A 21653-nucleotide genomic window follows, 5' to 3' on the forward strand; every position below is an offset into this window, starting at 1 on the left:
ACCCTCACAATGCGTTTGGGCCTGCCAGGTCTGTCCGGCATCCTCCCCCACCATCGCAGCCAACTCACCACCAGGTGGTGATCGGTAGAAAGCTCCGCCCCTCTCTTCACCCGAGTGTCCAAAACATGAGGCCGCAAATCCGATGACACAACTACAAAGTCGATCATAGCACTGCGGCCTAGGGTGTCCTGGTGCCAAGTGCACATATGGACACCCTTATGCTTGAACATGGTGTTCGTTATGGACAATCCGTGACGGGCACAAAAGTCCAATAACAAAACACCACTTGGGTTCAGATCCGGGCGGCCATTCTTCCCAATCACGCCTCTCCAGGTTTCACTGTCGTTGCCAATATGAGCGTTGAAGTCCCCCAGTAGAACGAGGGAATCACCCGGGGGAGCACTCTCAAGTACTCCCTCGAGTGAATCCAAAAAGGGTGGGTACTCTGAGCTGCTGTTTGGCGCGTAAGCGCTAACAACAATCAGGACCCGTCCCCCCACCCGAAGGCGGAGGGAAGCTACCCTCTCGTCCACCGGGTTGAACTCCAACATGCAGGCTCTGAGCCGGGGGGGCAACAAGAATTGCCACCCCAGCCCGTCGCCTCTCACTGCTGGCAATATATATATAAATATATATATATATACATATACACACATATATATTGGGACGGCGTGGCGCAGTGGGAGAGTGGCCGTGCGCAACCCGAGGGTCCCTGGTTCAATCCCCACCTAGTACCAACCTCGTCATGTCCGTTGTGTCCTGAGCAAGACACTTCACCCTTGCTCCTGATGGGTGCTGGCTAGCGCCTTGCATGGCAGCTCCCTCCATCAGTGTGTGAATGTGTGTGTGAATGGGTAAATGTGGAAGTAGTGTCAAAAGCGCTTTGAGTACCTTGAAGGTAGAAAAGCGCTATACAAGTACAACCCATTTATCATTTATCATTTATATATATATACACATATATATATATATATATATATATATATATATATATATATATATATATATATATACACACATATATATATATATATATATATATATATATATATATACATATATAGATATAGATGTATATATACGCACTTGAAGTCACGTTATCGATGGGGAAATGCATTTTTAGACGGCCGCAGTCTGGGGACCACTGGTTTAAATTGTCGCTATGATTAATTTATTTTTTAGACAAAACAAGATTCCACAAATATTTTTGTCATTTACATATCTCTGGCAACTAATCATCATCATTACACTAATATTATTAATAAGAAAAGAATCCTTGTATTTATTTGCAATAACAGCAATATTACCAATAATAATTGTAATCATTCAAAATTTTATCATTATATTATTACATATTATATTTAGGAGGTAATATTTTGTTAATATTAACATAAAATTAATAATAATAACTATTACTAAATATATTTGGGGGAAATCAACTGATTAACAATCAATTATTATTTTTAGTCGTGGTAACAGTAAATAATATTTTAGCTGATATGTTGCGTTAGATTATGTATTTTTTTGTGTAAATTTAAAACAATTTTTTACCGTTTCTTTCTTTTTTATAATGAATTTTCATGGCCAAATTCATTTTTATTTTTATTAATCAACGGCTAAATTTAGACTCATCAAGGGGGGCATTCCTCTCCATTTACGAAAGCCAAAATAGGACAAATCACTCTTTATAAACACGTTCCGCTAACGAGCAGTTAGCGCATCGCCTTGGCTTGTTTTGCTACATTGAAATTCCTTTCCCCCCTGAACAAAAAAAAGACAAAAAAAACACCTACGTTCAACACAAAACACTCGGCTAATTAGCTTAGCTACGAGACGACGTGCAAGTACGTACGTAGGTAAGTGCATGCTGAAAGAACTCTGCATAACAACATTGAATAGTAGTCCCAGTTTGTCTTTTTCAAACGCACAAATGTCGCTCAATTGCGTGATTTCGAAGAAAATGGGAGGTTTAAGCTACATGTAAATGCGCGAGCACGCGGCCGAAATGATGCTAAAAGACGCTGGCGCACCTCGATGGTATGGCCAGAAACACATTTATCGACAATTGTTTCTGTCAATAAATACATCAAGTGTGAAATAAATGGAAATGTTCATTTTATATTGTGTCCAAAAAACAATTAAAAGAACATAAAACACTTTTACCTTCTATATACCTTCTTTTACCTTTTATTTAGCTTCTTTTACCTTCTATTTAACTTATTTTACCTTCTATATTCCTTCTTTTAATTTTTATTTAGCTTCTTTTACCTTCTATTTAACTGGTTTTACCTTCTATATTTATTATCCCTTTTATTTAGCTTCTTTTACCTTTTACTTAACTTATTTTACCTTCTATATTCCTCCGTTTACCTTTTATTTACTACTTCTATTTTCTATTTCTCCTTTTTTTACCTGACTTTTACCTTTTATTTACCTTCTTTTACCTTCTATATTACCTATTTTACCTTCTATATTCCTCCGTTTACCTTTTATTTACTACTTCTAACTTCTATATCCTTTTTTTTACCTGACTTTTACCTTCTTATTCCTTATTTTACCTTTTATTTAGCTTCCTTTACCTTTTACTTAACTTATTTTACCTTCTATATTCCTCCGTTTACCCTTTATTTAGCTTCTTTTACTTTCTATTTAACTTATTTTACCTTCTATATTCCTCCGTTTACCTTATTTACTACTTCTAACTTCTATTTCACCTTTTTTTTACCTGACTTCTACCTTCTATACTCCTTCTTTTACCTTTTATTTACGTTCTTTTACCTTCTATTTAACTTATTTTACCCTCTATATTCCTTTTTTTAAATTTTATTTAGCTTCTTTTACCTTCTATATTTTCTCTGTTTACCTTTTATTTACTACTTCAAACTTCTATTTCCCCTTTTTTTTTTACCTGACTTTTACCTTCTATATTCCTTCTTTTACCTTTTATTTAGGTTATTTTACCTTCTATTTGACTTATTTGACCTTCTATATTCCTCCGTTTACCTTTTATTTACTACTTCTAACTTCTATTTCCCCCTTCTTTTTTTTTACCTGACTTTTACCTTTTATTTAGCTTATTTTACCTTCTATTTAACTTATTTTGCCTTCTACATTCCTCCATTTACCTTTTTCTTACTACTTCTAACTCCTATTTTCTCTTTTTTTGCCTTCTATATTCCTTTTACCTTTTATTTAGGTTATTTTATCTTCTATTTAACTTATTTTACCTTCTTTATCCCTTCTTTTACCTTCTATTTAACTTATTTTACCCTCTATATTCCTCCGTTTACCTTTTATTTACTACTTCGAACTTCTATTTCCTCTTTTTTTTAACCTGACTTTTACCTTCTATATTTCTTCTTTTACCTTTTATGTAGGTTCTTTTACCTTCTATTTAACTTATTTTACCTTCTATATCCCTTCGTTTACCTTCTATTTTACTTATTTTACTTTCTATATTCCTCTGTTTACCTTTTATTTACTACTTCTAACTTCTATTTCCCCTTTTTTTACCTGACTTTTACCTTCTATATTCCTTCTTTTACCTTTTATGTAGGTTTTTTTTACCTTCTATTTAACTTATTTTACCTTCTATATCCCTCCGTTCACCTTTTATTTACTACTTCTAACTTCTATTTCCCCTTATTGACCTGACTTTTACCTTACATATTCCTTCTTTTACCTTTTATTTAGCTTATTTACCTTCTTTTTAACTTATTTTACCTTCTATATTCCTCTGTTTACCTCTTATTTACTACTTCTAACTTCTATTTCCCCTTTTTTTAACCTGACTTTTACCTTATATATCCCTTCTTTTACCTTTTATTTAGCTTCTTTTACCTTCTATTTAACTTATTTTACCTTCTATATTCCTCCGTTTACCTTTTATTTACTACTTTTGACTTCTATTTCCCCTTTTATTACCTGACTTTTACCTTCTATATTCCTTCTTTAACTTTCTATTTAACTTAATTTTTCCTTCGTTTACCTTTTATTTATTACTTCTAACTTCTTTTTTTCCTTTTTCTACTTGACTTTTACCTTCTATATTCCTTCTTTTACCTTTTATTTATCTTATTTTACCTTCTATATTCCTTCTTTTACCTTTTATCTATCTTATTTTACCTTCTATAATTCTCAGTTTACCTTATATTTATTACTTCTAACTTCTGTTTCCCCCCCTTTTTTTTTTTTTTACCTTATTTTACCTTCTATATTCCTTCTTTTACCTTTTATTTAGCATCTTTGACCTTCTATTTAACTTCTTTTACCTTCTATATTCCTTCGTTTACCTTTTATTTATTACTTCTAACTTCTTTTTCCTCTTTTTCTAATTGACTTTTACCTTCTATATTCCTTATTTTACCTTTTATTTAGCTTCTTTACCTTCCACTGAACTTATTTTACCTTCTATATTCCTTCTTTTACCTTTTATCCAGCTTATTTTAACTTCTATAATTCTCCGTTTACCTTTTATTTACTACTTCTAACTTCTGTTTCCCCTTTTTTTACCTGACTTTTACCTTCAATATTCCTTCTTTTACCTTTCGTTTAGGTTTTTTGCCTTCTATTTAACTTTCTTTACCTTCTATATTCTTCCGTTTACCTTTTATTTACTACTTCTATTTCCCCTTTTTTTTTTACCTTCTATATTCCTTATTTTACCTTTTATTTAGCTTCTTTTACTTTCTATATTCCTCAGTTTACCTTTTATTTAGCTTCTTTTACCTTCTATTTAACTTATTTTGCCCTCTATATTCTTCCGTTTACCTTTTATGTACTACTTCTAACTTCTATTTCCCCCTTTTTTTTTTTACCTGAGTTTTACCTTCCACATTCCTTCTTTTACCTTTTTTTTTTCACTTTATTTTACCTGAAATTCACATCTATTACCTGCTTTTACCATCGTTTACCTTCTATTCAACTTGTTCCACCTTCTTTTTCCGGATTTTATCGGATTCTTACTAATTACATTAATTAAACGATTAATCGAAGCAACACAATACGAATCAAAGTTGTTTTTTTTCTCTAATTAAATAAGTTGATTAACGTTTGAGTCCCAGTATGTGAAGTGAAACCAGTCGCCGTCATCATGGAAACGTTGACTCGGGCGTGTGAAAACGGTGAGTGTACAAAAGCGCATGCTGCATTACCGAGCTCCATATGTTAGGGTGGTAATAAAAGGAAATAGCGCCCCCTACGGTGGGCGGAGGTGAACATAACAAGTATACTGCGAGAGTAAACGTTAATCGAGTGCATGTAAACGTACTGACGCTGATATGTTTAGAGGGGTAAGAGACACACACACACACACACACACACACACACACACACACACACAGACAGAGGTGTGTGTGGCGCTCACACACTGTTGGGGTTGTAGCACAGCATGTTGAGCTGCAGGTTGTCCTCCCAGTGTCTGAGGATGATGAAGAGCTGGTTGGCGGCGGCCTTCACCGACGCCACGTCTCGGCCTTCCGGGACGTCCTGGTCGCTGAGCCACATGCTGGCCTTGGCGGCCAACAGCTCCCACTCGATGAAGTAGCTGGCGGAGCTGTGCTCCAGCCAGGCCAGGGCCACCGCCGTCGCCCACACCAGGCTCTCCGGGTCCAGCGCTTCCGCGGCGTCCGCGCACGCCGGCGGGTCACACGGCTCGTCTTCGGCGCTCTCTGTGCGGCGGCCCAGGCTGCTGCGGTGGCTGCCGAAGGGGGACCGCCACTTCAGCTTATCCATGGGCACGTTGATGGCGTCGCACAGGGCGGCGTCCAGCGGGAAGGCGCCGCACGCCAGCTGCAGCGACACCTGTGACAGCACCACAACATTCTACTCCGTCCGTCCATCCATTTTCTACTCTGTTTCCCACAAACTTGAAATATGCCAATATTGGCAGTACTCCTTCAGGCCACTGGGGGGAGTTGATGAGATGCCATACTGAATAAACGCTATTATAATAATCACAATAATACGAAGTATAGTAATAATGAAAAGTATGACGATATTAATACGATAGGTATAATGATAGAAAATAATAATAGTAATAATAATAATAACAACTAGAAAAATGTTGATGGGCCTGTTATCTGTGCCCTGAACCTCTGGCTGGGGGTTGACGGTTACATGACTCTGGGGTAAATGGTTGCAAAACCAGCTCAAAAGGTTAGCAGGCTTATGTTAGCATGTTAGTAAGCTAACGTTAACATGCTAACAGTTAGCTTGTGTCACATACCAAGTTATATGACTCTAAGGTGTAAGGCTGGGGAATTAAGAGTAAAAAGTGTAAAATTTGGTAGAAAGGTTAGCACTTTTAATGTTAGCATGCTAACATTAGCATGCTAACAGAGTAACAAGTGTCACACACCAGTTTAAATGACTGTAGGGTAAACTTTTGCAAAATTAGCTGAAAAAGCTTGCACTTTAATGGTAGCATGCTAGCATGCCAACGTTAACATGCTAACAGTTAGCTTGTTTCACATACCAAGTTATATGACTCTAAGGTGTAAGGCTGGGGAATTAGAGTAAAAAGTGACAAATTTGGTAGAAACATTAGCACTTTAATGTTAGCATGCTAGCATGCCAACATTAACATGCTAACAGTTAGCTTGTTTCACATACCAAGTTATATGACTCAAAGGTGTAAGACTGGGGAATTAGAGTAAAAAGTGTAAAATTTGGTAGAAACATTAGCACTTTAATGTTAGCATGCTAACATTAGCATGCACAGAGTAACAGGTGTCACATACCAGGTTAAACGACTGTAGGGTAAACGGTTGCAAAAGCAGCTTAAAAGGTTAGCAAGCTAATTTTAGCATGTCAGTAAGCTAACATTACCATGCTAACAGTTAGCTTGTGTCACATGTGTATGACTCTGAGGTGTAAGGCTGGGGAATTAAAATAAAAACTGTCAAATTTGGTAGAAACATTAGCACTATAATGTTAGCATGCTAACATTAGCATGCTAACAGAGTAACAAGTGTTACATACCAGGTTAAATGACTGTAGGGTAAACGGTTGCAACATTAGCTCAAAAAGCTAGCACTTTAATGGTAGCATGTGAACATTAACATGCTAACAGTTAGCTTGTGTCACATACCAAGTTATATGACTCTAAGGTGTAAGGCTGGGGAATTAGAGCAAAAAGTGTAATGTTTGGTAGAAAAGTTAGCACTTTAATGTTAGCATGCTAACAGAGTAACAAGTGTCACATACCAGGTTAAATGACTGCAGGGTAAACGGTTGAAAAATTAGCTGAGAAAGCTCGCACTTTAATGGTAGCATGCTAGCATGCCAATGTTAACATGCTAACAGTTAGCTTGCTTCAAATACCAAGTTATATGACTCTAAGGTGTAAGGCTGGGGAATTAAAGTAAAAAGTGTAAAATTTGGTAGAAACGTTAGCACTTTAATGTTAGCATGCTAACATTAGCATGCACAGAGTAACAGGTGTCACATACCAGGTTAAACGACTGTAGGGTAAACGGTTTCAAAACCAGCTTAACAAGGTTATCAAGAGAATTTTAGCATGTTAGTAAGCTAATGTTAACATGCTAACAGTTAGCTTGTGTCACATACCCAAGTTATATGACTCTAAGGTGTAAGGCATAATTCTCATACTTGCCAACCCTCCCGGGAGACTCCCAAATGAATGCGGTATTACCGCGGCACCGCCGCTGTATATAATCGGCGGGCCAGCTCTAGTGTTAATTTGATATCGCCTCAAGGGCCAAGTGAAATTACACGGCGGGCCAGAGTTTGACACCCATGCTCTAGACATTGTAATAACAACCAAAAAATATACAAAAGACATTTTACTTATTTGAATCTGATGAATCCAGTCCAATGAAACAAATAGATGTTGTTCGAAGGAAACCTTGAGAGGTTGTGTGAGTTCATGGCCAGAAGGTGTGACTTATAAACAAATGTACGATCCAATAGCCTTGTGAGACTGAACAATAGGACCCAATGACTATGTAAATGTGGTAAAAAAAAAATGTAAATAAATATAACAGATTGGGAGAATCTGAATCAGCACCTCCAAGTCCGAGTCCATGGTCCTCGCCCGGAAAAGGGTGGAGTGCCATCTCCGGGTTGGGGAGGAAATCTTGCCCCAAGTGGAGGAGTTCAAGTACCTCGGAGTCTTGTTCACGAGTGAGGGAAGAGTGGATCGTGAGATCGACAGGCGGATCGGTGCGGCGTCTTCAGTAATGCAGACGCTGTATCGATTCGTTGTGGTGAAGAAGGAGCTGAGCCGGAAGGCAAAGCTCTCAATTTACCGGTCGATCTACGTTCCCATCCTCACCTATGGTCATGAGCTTTGGGTTATGACCGAAAGGACAAGATCACGGGTACAAGCGGCCGAAATGAGTTTCCTCCGCCGGGTGGCAGGGCTCTCCCTTAGAGATAGGGTGAGAAGCTCTGTCATCCGGGGGGAGCTCAGAGTAAAGCCGCTGCTCCTCCACATGGAGAGGAGCCAGATGAGGTGGTTCGGGCATCTGGTCAGGATGCCACCCGAGCGCCTCCCTAGGGAGGTGTTTAGGGCACATCCGACTGGTAGGAGGCCACGGGGAAGACCCAGGACACGTTGGGAAGACTATGTCTCCCGGCTGGCCTGGGAACGCCTCGGGATAACCTGGGAGGAGCTGGACGAAGTGGCTGGGGAGAGGGAAGTCTGGGCTTCCCTGCTTAGGCTGCTGCCCCCGCGACCCGACCTCGGATAAGCGGACGGAGATAGATGGATGGATGGATAACAGATTGTTTTTTAGGATGGTTAAAGGTAACGTTGTAATTTTACAACAAGGGGTGTTACAACGATCAGATTAAAATAGGAATCCTTCTGATTACGAAAGCAGAGGACGAGACATACCAGAGGAATGTAGTCCTTGTTCTCGTTCTCGCCCTCGCCCATGGAGTCCGCCGACTTGCTGTGGGACCGGCTCATGAACCCTTTGGCGGCCCTGGTCAGGAGGCGAGTCCTGCTCAGTGCCAACCTAACCCAGGACACGCTGGTCAGCAAACACGTCTGCACGTGTCACGCTCACACGTCTCTACCCACCTGGCAGAAAAAAGACCCTCCACTGATTTCTGAGACTGGTCTGACGTCACCGATGGACTTCTTTGGGTCACTGAGAGGAAAAAGAAAAGTCTTTCTGGCATTTTTCATTGATATCATAAAAGCATGCTTGCCAACCTTGAGACCTCCGATTTTGGGAGGTGGGGGGCGTGGCTAAGAGGGGAGTATATTGATAGCTAGAATTCACCAAGTGAAGTATTTCATACATATATATATACATATATATATATATACATATATATATATATATACATATATATATATATATATATATATATATATATATATACATATATATATATATATATATATATATATATATATATATACACATATATATATATATATATATATATATATATATATATATATATATATATATATATATATATATATATATATATATATATCCTGAAAATATGCAAACAAAACTGTGTTTAGATAATTGATACTTCAAACTTGCATAAATAAATCTTAAGGAATAGAACATAACTTAATAAATGTAATGAATAAAATGCTAAAGTTGTTGATAAACAAGCTATTATTTTAATAATTAAATATGGTCATTTTAAATGAATTATTATGATAATTTAAAATTAATTATTTCAAATATGTTTATTTTAATGTATAATTCTATGGCTGGATGTAATAAGGAGTCAGAAAAAATACCAATAAAAATACAATTAATTTTTAAGGTTTTTAGCAAAATATAGTAAAAAAAAAAAAGGATTTTTTATTTTTTTAATTAATAAATATATTTATTTTTAGGTAAGATAAACATAATAATACAATTAATCCCTAGTCTGGATGATTTAGTTCTTATCACCCTGTTGTTCTCCCGTCTTGAAAAAAGGCTGTCCTCACTCAGGTCCGCATGGAGCTGGAAAGGGCGTGGCCTCCAGCTACGGCTGAAAATCGGGAGATTTTCGGGAGAATATTTGTTCCAGGAGGTTTTCGGGTGAGGCGCTGAATTTCGGGAGTCTCCCGGAAAATTCGGGAGGGTTGGCAAGTATGCATAAAAGTGTCGGAAATTGTGGGGACGGCGTGGCGGAGTTGGGAAAGTGGGCCGTGCCAGCAATCTGAGGGTTAAAAAGTTAAAAGTTAAAGTACCCATGCTTGTCACACACACACTAGGTGTGGCGAAATTATTCTCTGCATTTGACCCATCACCCTTGATCACTCCCTGGGAGGTGAGGGGAGCAGTGAGCAGCAGCGGTGACCGCGCCCGGGAATAATTTTTGGCGATTTAACCCCCAATTCCAACTCTTGATGCTGAGTGCCAAGCAGGGAGGCAATGGGTCCCATTTTTATAGTCTTTGGTATGACTCAACCAGGGTTTGAACTCACAATCTCAGGGCGAACACTCTAACCCAGACCTGGGCAAATTAACATGTGGCCCGTTGAGCTTTTCAACCTGGCCAGCCGGACATTCCCAAAGAATTTTTTTAGATCTTTAAGATGGAAAGTGTAGCCGCCATTATGATGTGCAGTGATGTTTTCTAATGACCGTAAGCCTTCAACTATGGGGGAATACTTACCACAACACAATTCATCCTCTGATCATATTACAGAAAAGAGCAGTGCAGATCACTCACAACGTTGGTTATTTAGAACATAATCATAATCTGTTTATGCAATCAAAGTTGCTCAAATTTGATAACCTTGTTAAATATAATACATTAATAATCTTATATAAAGCATTTAACAAATTATTGCCGCCTAATCTACAACGCTTTTTGATAAGACGAGTGCAGGCTCATAACTTGAGAGGCTTTGGATATTCCTTATTGCCGAGAGCTCAAACCACCCGTAAACGTTTTTGTGTGCGGAATAAAACTATGGACTTCCAACACAAGCAATGCCAAACTATTAATGGATTTAAACTAGTATACAAACATGGTTCAAATATAGAGATGAGGGTCTTTAATTTGACCTGCTGCTGTACTCTGTTTCAAAAGTGTTTACATGTGCTCAATGTTTCCTTACCATTATTGCTATGTTGTCTATTACCATTGTTGGTATGTTCATTATTCCTACATTGTTGATACAAATGGTTGTTACAGTGTAATAATTATTGTTACCTGTGGTAATGCCACTATGATACAACATCTGTATAGGGCTGCAACAACTAATCGATTAAAATCGATTATAAAGATAGTTGGATCTATGCCAGGGGTGTCCAAACTTTTTCCACAGAGGGCCGCACACGGAAAAATTAAAGCATGTGGGGGCCATTTTTTGATATTTTTCATTTTCAAACCATAACAAAATATATGGATTTTTTATATATTTTACCTTTAGGGGTTCCGGGGACCATAAAGGGTCTCAGTCATTAAAATGTTAAAAATAAGTCGGATTATTTATTTTTACAGTAAATCTCTATATCAACTTCAAGTTGATATAAAGTAATAAAAATACAAATAAATGTTTTATGGCTTTTCTGTCAAAAACTATTTAGTTTTTTTTATAATAAAACTGAAATATGCAGTATTTAGTAATTAGAGCCCTAAAAGATCAATATTGCAGGACACCATTGATTTTAATTCTTTCATATTTTTGAGTAATCACAGTGAAAAGATAAATAAAAAATCACTAAGTGTCATGACTTGGTCCTGGGTGTTTGCTTTTCCGGAATGCAACGGAAAGTTGGCTCGGGCGAGACGGGAATGTGAGTACATATTTATTTAATATTATCAAAAAAAGTACAAACGAAAAGCGCGCACAGTGGCGGAGAACAAACTATGAAACCAAAAGACTATAGCATTAATAAATAAAAACTTACTTGGCTTGGACAAAAGTAGCAGCATGAAGGATGGACATGAAAACAAGTGTCAGGAATGTACAGAGCATAAATGTGAGATGTCGCCAGAACGACAAACTGAAAACAATGAACTTAAATACTATAGACATGATTAGTGAAAGCAGGTGCGTGACTCAAAACGTGAAACAGGTGCGTGACGTGACAGGTGAAAACTAATGGTTGCTATGGTGACAAAACAAAACAAAAGTGCACAAAAAGTCCAAAAACAAAACCGAACATGACTAAAACAAAACATGATCACACAGACATGACACTAAGTATATTTGGGATCCAAAAGGTGCCCCACTCATAAAGTGATACATTTTTATTAGGTTTTTCTTTTACTTTCAACACTTAAGTTACGAGATCAACTTCAGATATATCTGTCCATTTTATGCTGGAGCTATTATTTTGTTTGTTTTATGCGCTTATGTCAAAGAAAACTTTGATGTTTTTATATGGCTACTACACAATATATGCAATATTTACCACATAAAACATTTTAAAGTGAAATATTTGAAGTAATTGGAGCCCTGAAAATAATTCATTATAACATGGATTTTTTTGTCATTATTTTTTGAGCAATGGCAAAAAAAAGAAAAATAAAGAAAGACATGGCAGCTTTTGTGTCAAGATTGCAACTTTTTCTCGTTAGATTTCACCTCATTCCACTTTTTTTTAATGTTCTTTTTTATTTTTACAATAGTATTTCCAGAATGTGTGGCGGGCCGGTAAACAATTAGCTGCGGGCCGCAAATGGCCCCCGGGCCGCACTTTGGACACCCCTGATCTATGCTATGCGCATGTGCAGAGGCTTTTTTTATATATATATATTTTTATTTTTTTATTTTTTTATATATATATTTTTTATTTTTTTTTGAATACCGTATTTTTCGGACTATAAGTCGCAGTTTTTTTCATAGTTTGGCCGGGCTCCAGTGCAACTTATATATGTTTTTTTCCTTTTTTATTATGCATTTTGGGCAGGTGCGACTTATACTCCGGTGCGACTTATACTCCGAAAAATACGGTAAACCTTTATTTATAAACTGCAACATTTACAAACAGCTGAGGAACAATAATCAAAATAAGTATACTGTGCCAGTATACTGGTTTTTTTTTTCAATAAAATCCTGAATAGGATAGAAATGTAGTTTGTCTCTTTTATCCGATTATTAATCGATTAATGGACAGATTAATCGATTATCAAATTAATCGTTAGTTGCAGCCCTACATCTGTATTATAATCCTTGAACAAAGTAAGAGTGAAACTCATGTGAATAATCACTGAATGGAGAACTGGGGATGGGATTAAATAAATTATCTTCTTCCCACTCCCTTTCAGGCAAAAACTGGACAATCATGCATTACATACTATACATTACCTTTTGCACTATATTAATTTATATTATTATGTGTTGTCAACTTCGTACTTTTTTATGTCATTGCCTGAAATAAATAAATAAATGATTGGAATAGTTGGAATCTGTGCTTTGGGATGATATACCAGTTACTATGGTAATCTAATTAGTTATTATGGTCATCTAATTAGTTACTATGGTCATCTACGTCACAGCAGCTCAGACGAGGCACCAAGCAGTGTGGGCGGGGAGCGTTTCCACAGACGCGGAAGGAGATTGTCACAACAAAGTTCTAAAGCTTAGTGATGTATCAGATATATCAGATTGTCGGTGGGTTTATTTTGTACCCTTCGCGTTCATATTTCACTGTTTGTTGCCTTTTTGTTGCCTTTCACTTGATTGTAAAATATGTCGATCTAAAGGGGGTGTGACGGTCATATTTTGTCAATATTCAATGTTTTATCGTTCATAGAAAAATTCAAGATTCCATTACGTTTTTTAAGGCGGTCTGTCATAACGTTTTTAGCATTCAATCAGACATTATTGTGAGGTTTTGTATTAGTGTAGATATACCGGCCCCCAGACACATTTTTTTCTCTAAATGTGGCCCCCGAGTCAAAATAATTGCCCAGGCCTGCCCTTGAGCAAGACGCTTCACCCTTGCTCCTGATGGGTCCTGTTTAGCTGCCTTGCACGGCAGCTCCCGCCATCAGTGTGTGAATGTGTGTGTGAATGGGTGAATGTGGAAATAGTGTCAAAGCGCTTTGAGCTCCTTAAAAAAGGTAGAAAAGCGCTATACAAGTATAACCCATAACCCATTATAATAATAGATATTTATCATTTTAAGTATCATAAATAATAATAGTTGTTTATCTTTGTATAAATGGTAAATAGAAACAGAATACAATGATTTGCAAATCCATTTAAACTTATATTCAATTGAATAGACTGCAAAGACAAGATATTTAATGTTCACACTGAGAGACTTTGTTATTTTGTGCAAATGTTAGCTCATTTGGAATTTGATGCCTGCAACATGTTTCAAAAACGCTGGCACGAGTGGCAAAAAAGACTGAGAAAGTTGAGGAATGCTCATCAAACACTTATTTGGAACATCCCACTGGTGAACAGGTTAATTGGGAACAGGTCATGGTTGGGTATAAAAGCAGCTTCCATGAAATGCTCAGTCGTTCACAAACAATAAATCATATCATATATATCATATCATCAAAAAGGTTCAGAGAATCTGGAGAAATCACCAAAAACCAACATTGAATGCCAGTGACCTTGGATCCCTCAGGCGGTACTGCATCAAAAACCGACATCAGTGTGTAAAGGATATCACCACATGGGCTCAGGAACACTTCAGAAAGCCACTGTCAGTAATTACAGTTGGTCGCTACATCTGTAAGTGCAAGTTAAAACTCTACCATGAAAAGCCAAAGCCGTTTATCAACAACACCCAGAAACGCTTCGCTGGGCCCGAGCTCATCTAAGATGGACTGATGCAAAGTGGAAAAGTGTTCTGTGGTCTGACGAGTCCACATTTCAAATTGTTTTTGGAAAATGTGGACGTCGTGTCCTCCGGACCAAAGAGGAAAAGAACCATCCGGATTGTTCTAGGCGCAAAGTTCAAAGGCTAGCATCTGTGATGGTATGGGGGTGTATTAGTGCCCAAGACATGGGCAACTTACACATCTGTGAAGGCGCCATTAATGCTGAAAGGTACATACAGGTTTTGGAGCAACATATGTTGCCATCCAAGCAACGTTACCATGGACGCCCCTGCTTATTTCAGCAAGACAATGCCAAGCCACGTGTTACATCAACGTGGCTTCATAGTAAAAGAGTGCGAGTACTCGACTGGCCTGCCTGTAGTCCAGACCTGTCTCCCATTAAAAACATGTGGTGCATTATGAAGCCTAAAATACCACAACGGAGACCCCCGGACTGTTGAACAACTTAAGCTGTACATCAAGCAAGATTGGGAAAGAATTCCACCTGAGAAGCTTAAAAAATGTGTCTCCTCGGTTCCTGAGTGTTGTTAAAAGGAAAGGCCATGTAACACAGTGGTGTGACAACCTTTTTGCAATGTGTTTCTGCCGTTAAATTCTAAGTTAATGATTATTTGCACAAAAAAAATAAAGTTTCTCAGTGTGAACATTAAATATCTTGTCTTTGCAGTCTATCCAATTGAATATAAATTGAAAAAGATTTGCAAATCATTGTATTCTGTTTTTATTTACCATTTACACAACGTGCCAACTTCACTGCTTTTGGGTTTTGTACAATTCCCACCTCCTGTCCTTAGCTTTGTACAAATATGGACCCCAGAATAAGTCGGAGAAAGTTTTTTTTTTGGTACATACCTTCTGTAAAGCTGCATCTCTCCCAGCCGGACGAGGACGGCGTGCTGCAGGGAGAGACGCCATCGTCCACACCTGACACAAGAACACAGAGTGTTTTTATTCCGCCATGCAGAGAGGCAACACGGACTAGAATAGAACTCGTTAGGCGTCACCATTAAGGGAGGACATCCAAAACAACATACTGTTATGCGTGGCAGCGTCCTCCGCGTCCTCCGACACGCCGCCAGACTGCGAGCGGCCCAGTCCCACCGAGTAAGCTCGGTTCTTCCTGCTCCCCGAGTTGGAGCGCGAGCCTCTTTTAAAGCCGTCGCCTAAAAAGTGAGAAAGTACAAACATTTCTGTAATATTTATGAAAATGAAATTGGACAGTCCTATTAGCTTCACTTCTTTACAATTGTGCAACTTGTTTTTAAACTTTGACAGCAATAAAGTATGTTCAAATGGTCCGTAAAAAAAACCCACTAGGCTTTGCTACACATCTCAAAAAGCAGTTACATTTTGTTCACGCAGTGAAAGTTCGAATGTTACTCAAAACATTGAATATGCTAACTGTACACACATACTCGCCAACCCTCCCGATTTTCCCCGGGAGACTCCCGAATTTCAGTGCCCCTCCCAAAAATCTCCCGGGGCAACCATTCTCCCGAATTTCTCCCGATTTCCAACCGGACAACAATATTGGGGGCGTGCCTTAAAGGCACTGCCTTTAGCGTCCTCTACAACCTGTCGTCACATCCACTTTTCCTCCATACAAACAAGTCACATAATATATGCGGCTTTTACACACACATAAGTGAATGCAATTCATACTTGATCAACAGCCATACAGGTCACACTGAGGGTGGCCGTATAAACAACTTTAACACTGTTCCAAATATGCGCCACACTGTGAACCCACACCAAACAAGAATGACAAACACATTTCGGGAGAACATCCGCACCGTAACACAACATAAACACAACAGAACAAATACCCAGAATCCCTTGTAGCACTAACTCTTCCGGGACGCTACTATATACACCCCCCCCGCTACCACCAAACCCCGCCCACCTCAACCCCCCTCCCATCTCCCGAATTCGGAAGTCTCAAGGTTGGCAAGTATGTGTACACCTCAGACTTCCAGTACAGTTCTAGGTCCTGCCACCTGCAGAAATACTCTGATGACTCTGCCGTGGTCGGGTGTATCGGAGAGGGACAGGAATTGGAGTACAGGATACTGATCGCTGACTTTGTGGAGTGGTACTTGTGATATAACCTGTGATATCTACATATAATCTATGATATAATTTATCATAAAAACCTATAATAACCTATGATACCTGTGATATAACTTACTATACCTACGATAACGTATGGTAACCTCTGATAATCTACGATACAACGTATAATAATCTATGATATAACCTATTTTGTATACCTATGATAATTTATGACACCTGTGAAATAACCTATGATATTTACAAGAATTACAAGATAATAACCTATGATAATCTACGATCAATTCTATGATACAACCTATGATAATTTATGACATCTGTGATATAAATTATGATCCTTACGAGATTTTTTTTATAACCTATGATAATCTACAATATAATAATAATAAAGATAATGGATTAGATGTGATATAGCGCTTTTCTATCAATTAAATTGATGATAATCTACAATAAAACCTATGATAACCTTTGATATACCCTATGTTTACTTATGATACGTACAATAACACATCCATCCATCCATTTTCTACCGCTTGTCCCTTTCGGGATCGCGGCGGGTAATCTATAATACATACGATACTTATGATAACCTATGATACGTATAATTGTGTATGATAATATCTGATAAGCTATGATACCTCTGTCAACCTATGGTATAAATAACCTACATGTCGGTAATGGCACCATTCCCAAATTATGTCGGCTCTATTGATAACCTCACTAACAACTTTGACAATGCCCTGCGCAAAACCATTGATAGTATAGCACCGCTAAAACAAAAAAGGGCCCCTAAAAGGCGCACCCCATGGTTTACAGAGGAAACCAGAGCTCATAAATTATCATGTAGAAAGTTGGAACGCAAATGGCGCGCGACCAAGCTTGAGGTTTTCCATCAAGCATGGAGTGATAGTTTAATATCGTATAAACGCATGCTTACCTTAGCTAAAGCTAAATATTTCTCAAATCTCATCCGCCTCAACAAAAACGACCCTAAATTTTTGTTTAGTACAGTAGCATCGCTAACCCAACAAGGGACTCCTCCCAATAGCTCCACCCACTCGGCAGATGACTTTATGAATTTCTTTAATAAGAAAATTGAACTCATTAGAAAGGAGATTAAAGACAACGCATCCCAGCTACAACTGGGTTCTATGAACACAGATACAACTGTATCTACGACGGATACTGCAATACAAAATAGTCTCTCTCTTTTTGATGAAATAACATTAGAGGAACTAGTACAGCGTGTAAGTGGGATAAAACAAACAACATGTTTACTTGACCCACTTCCTGGGAAACTTATCAAGGAGCTTTTTGTATTATTAGGTCCATCAGTGCTAAATATTATAAACTTATCACTTTCCTCTGGCACTGTTCCCCTAGCATTCAAGAAAGCGGTTATTCATCCTCTGCTCAAAAGACCTAACCTTGATCCTGACCTCATGGTAAACTACCGACCGGTGTCCCACCTTTCCTTTATTTCGAAAATCCTCGAAAAAATTGTCGCACAGCAGCTAAATGAACACTTAGTGTCTAACAATCTCTGTGAACCTTTTCAATCCGGTTTCAGGGCAAATCACTCTACGGAGACAGCCCTCGCAAAAATGACTAATGATCTACTGCTAACGATGGATTCTGATGCGTCATCTATGTTGCTGCTTCTTGATCTAAGCGCTGCTTTCGATACCGTCGATCATAATATTTTATTAGAGCGTATCAAAACACGTATTGGTATGTCAGACTTAGCTTTGTCGTGGTTTAACTCTTATCTTACTGACAGGATGCAATGCGTCTCCCATAATAATGTGACATCGGACTATGTTAAGGTAACGTGCGGAGTCCCTCAGGGTTCGGTTCTTGGCCCTGCACTCTGTAGTATTTACATGCTGCCGCTAGGCGACATCATACGCAAATACGGTGTTAGCTTTCATTGTTATGCTGATGACACCCAACTCTACATGCCCCTAAAGCTGACCAACACGCCGGATTGTAGTCAGCTGGAGGCGTGTCTTAATGAAATTAAACAATGGATGTCCGCTAACTTCTTGCAACTCAATACTAAGAAAACGGAAATGCTGATTATCGGTCCTGCTAAACACCGACATTTATTTAATAATACCACCTTAACATTTGACAACCAAACAATTACACAAGGCGAATCAGTAAAGAATCTGGGTATTATCTTCGACCCAACTCTCTCGTTTGAGTCACACATTAAGAGTGTTACTAAAACGGCCTTCTTTCATCTCCGTAATATCGCTAAAATTCGTTCTATTTTATCCACTAGCGACGCTGAGATCATTATTCATGCGTTCGTTACGTCTCGTCTCGACTACTGTAACGTATTATTTTCGGGTCTCCCTATGTCTAGCATTAAAAAATTACAGTTGGTACAAAATGTGGCTGCTAGACTTTTGACAAGAACAAGAAAGTTTGATCATATTACGCCTATACTGGCTCACCTGCACTGGCTTCCTGTGCACTTAAGATGTGACTTTAAGGTTTTACTACTTACGTATAAAATACTACACGGTCTAGCTCCGTCCTATCTTGTCGATTGCATTGTACCATATGTCCTGGCAAGAAATCTGCGTTCAAAGAACTCCGGCTTATTAGTGATTCCCAGAGCCCAAAAAAAGTCTGCGGGCTATAGAGCGTTTTCTATTCGGGCTCCAGTACTATGGAATGCCCTCCCGGTAACAATTAGAGATGCTACTTAAAACTCATTTGTATACTCTAGCCTTTAAATAGCCCCCCTGTTAGACCAGTTGATCTGCCGTTTCTTTTCTTTTCTCCTCTGCTCCCCTTTTCCTTGAGGGGGGGGGGCACAGGTCTGGTGGCCATGGATGAAGTGCTGGCTGTCCAGAGTCGGGACCCGGGGTGGACCGCTCGCCTGTGCATCGGCTGGGAACATCTCTGCGCTGCTGACCCGTCTCCGCTCGGGATGGTGTCCTGCTGGCCCCACTATGGACTGGACTCTTACTATTATGTTGGATCCACTATGGACTGGACTCTCACAATATTATGTCAGATCCACTCGACATCCATTGCTTTCGGTCTCCCCTAGAGGGGGGGGGGTTACCCACATATGCGGTCCTCTCCAAGGTTTCTCATAGTCATTCACATCGACGTCCCACTGGGGTGAGTTTTTCCTTGCCCGTATGTGGGCTTTGTACCGAGGATGTCGTTGTGGCTTGTGCAGCCCTTTGAGACACTTGTGATTTAGGGCTATATAAATAAAGATTGATTGATTGATTGATTGATACGTATTGTATAGGGCTGCAACAACTAATCGATTAAATCGATTAAAATCGATTTTAAAAATTGTTGGCGATTAATTTAGTCATCGATTCGTTGGATCTATGCTATGCGCATGCTCAGAGGCAATTTTTTTATTTTATTTTATTTTTTTAATAAACCTTTATTTATAAACTGCAACATGTACAAACAGCTGAGAAACAATAATCAAAATAAGTATGGTGCCAGTATGCTGGGGGTTTTTTTCCAATAAAATACTGGAAAGGATAGAAATGTAGTTTGTCTCTTTTATCCGATTATTAATCAAAGTAATAATCTACAGATTAATCGATTATCAAATTAATCGTTAGTTGCAGTCCATAAACTGCAACATGTACAAACAGCTGAGAAACAATAATCAAAATAAGTATGGTGCCAGTATGCTGGGTTTTTTTTCCAATAAAATACTGGAAAGGATAGAAATGTAGTTTGTCTCTTTTATCCGATTATTAATCGATTAATCGAAGTAATAATCGACAGATTAATCGGTTATCAAATTAATCGTTAGTTGCAGCCCTAGTATTGTATAATATTGTATGATAAGCTATAATATAACCTATGATACATATAATGATGTATGATAACTTATGATAAGCTATGATACCTACCTCAACTTGTAATATCACTTTTGATAACCTTAGAAATAACTTATAATACCTGACTTACGACAGCATGATGTTAAAATGTGAGCGTAATGTTAGCACAGTATCAATCAATCAATCAATCAAAGTTTGCTTCTATAGCCCTTAATGACAAATGTCTCAATGAGCTGCAGAAGCCACGACCACACCCTCAACTCAGATCCCAAAACAGGGCAAGAAAAAACTCAACCCAATGGGAACACAGTAGCTAGCATTGCTATGCTAATGTTGCTAACGTCCTATTACATTAGACAGGTGCAGAGTTAGTGTACAAACCCCGTTTCCATATGAGTTGGGAAATTGTGTTAGATGTAAATATAAACTGAATACAATGATTTGCAAATCCTTTTCAACCCATATTCAGTTGAATATGCTACAAAGACAACATATTTGATGTTCAAACTGATAAACATTTTTTTTTTTGCAAATAATCATTAACTTTAGAATTTGATGCCAGCAACACGTGACAAAGAAGTTGGGAAAGGTGGCAATAAATACTGATAAAGTTGAGGAATGCTCATCAAACACTTATTTGGAACATCCCACAGGTGAACAGGCAAATTGGGAACAGGTGGGTGCCATGATTGGGTATAAAAGTAGATTCCATGAAATGCTCAGTCAGTCACAAACAAGGATGGGGCAAGGGTCACCACTTTGTCAACAAATGCGTGAGCAAATTGTTGAACAGTTTAAGAAAAACCTTTCTCAACCAGCTATTGCAAGGAATTTAGGGATTTCACTATCTACGGTCCGTAATATCGTCAAAGGGTTCAGAGAATCTGGAGAAATCACTGCACGTAAGCAGCTAAGCCCGTGACCTTCGATCCCTCAGGTTGTACTGCATCAACAAGCGACATCAGTGTGTAAAGGATATCACCACATGGGCTCAGGAACACTTCA

General features: G+C 38.4%; 1 protein-coding gene across 3 annotated transcripts in view; it reads right to left on the reverse strand.

The window, feature by feature from the left end:
• Window positions 1-1087: 1087 nt before the first annotated feature.
• vwa5b1 (von Willebrand factor A domain containing 5B1) overlaps window positions 1088-21653 on the reverse strand; it is a 91873-nt gene continuing 71307 nt past the window's right edge. For 2 of the 3 annotated variants that reach the window (XM_061924138.1, XM_061924147.1), the window contains exons 18-22: window positions 15780-15908; window positions 15598-15669; window positions 9050-9119; window positions 8861-8984; window positions 1088-5802 (exon numbers count right to left, since the gene is read on the reverse strand). In XM_061924138.1, the coding sequence (XP_061780122.1) occupies window positions 5362-5802; window positions 8861-8984; window positions 9050-9119; window positions 15598-15669; window positions 15780-15908 (836 nt within the window). In that variant the 3' untranslated portion in view covers window positions 1088-5361. The remainder of the gene's footprint in view (window positions 5803-8860; window positions 8985-9049; window positions 9120-15597; window positions 15670-15779; window positions 15909-21653) is intronic. The other variant, XR_009810274.1, reaches the window with a different exon arrangement.

This window comes from Nerophis lumbriciformis, linkage group LG01 (assembly GCF_033978685.3).
Source record: "Nerophis lumbriciformis linkage group LG01, RoL_Nlum_v2.1, whole genome shotgun sequence".
NCBI classification, from domain to species: Eukaryota; Metazoa; Chordata; class Actinopteri; order Syngnathiformes; family Syngnathidae; genus Nerophis; species Nerophis lumbriciformis.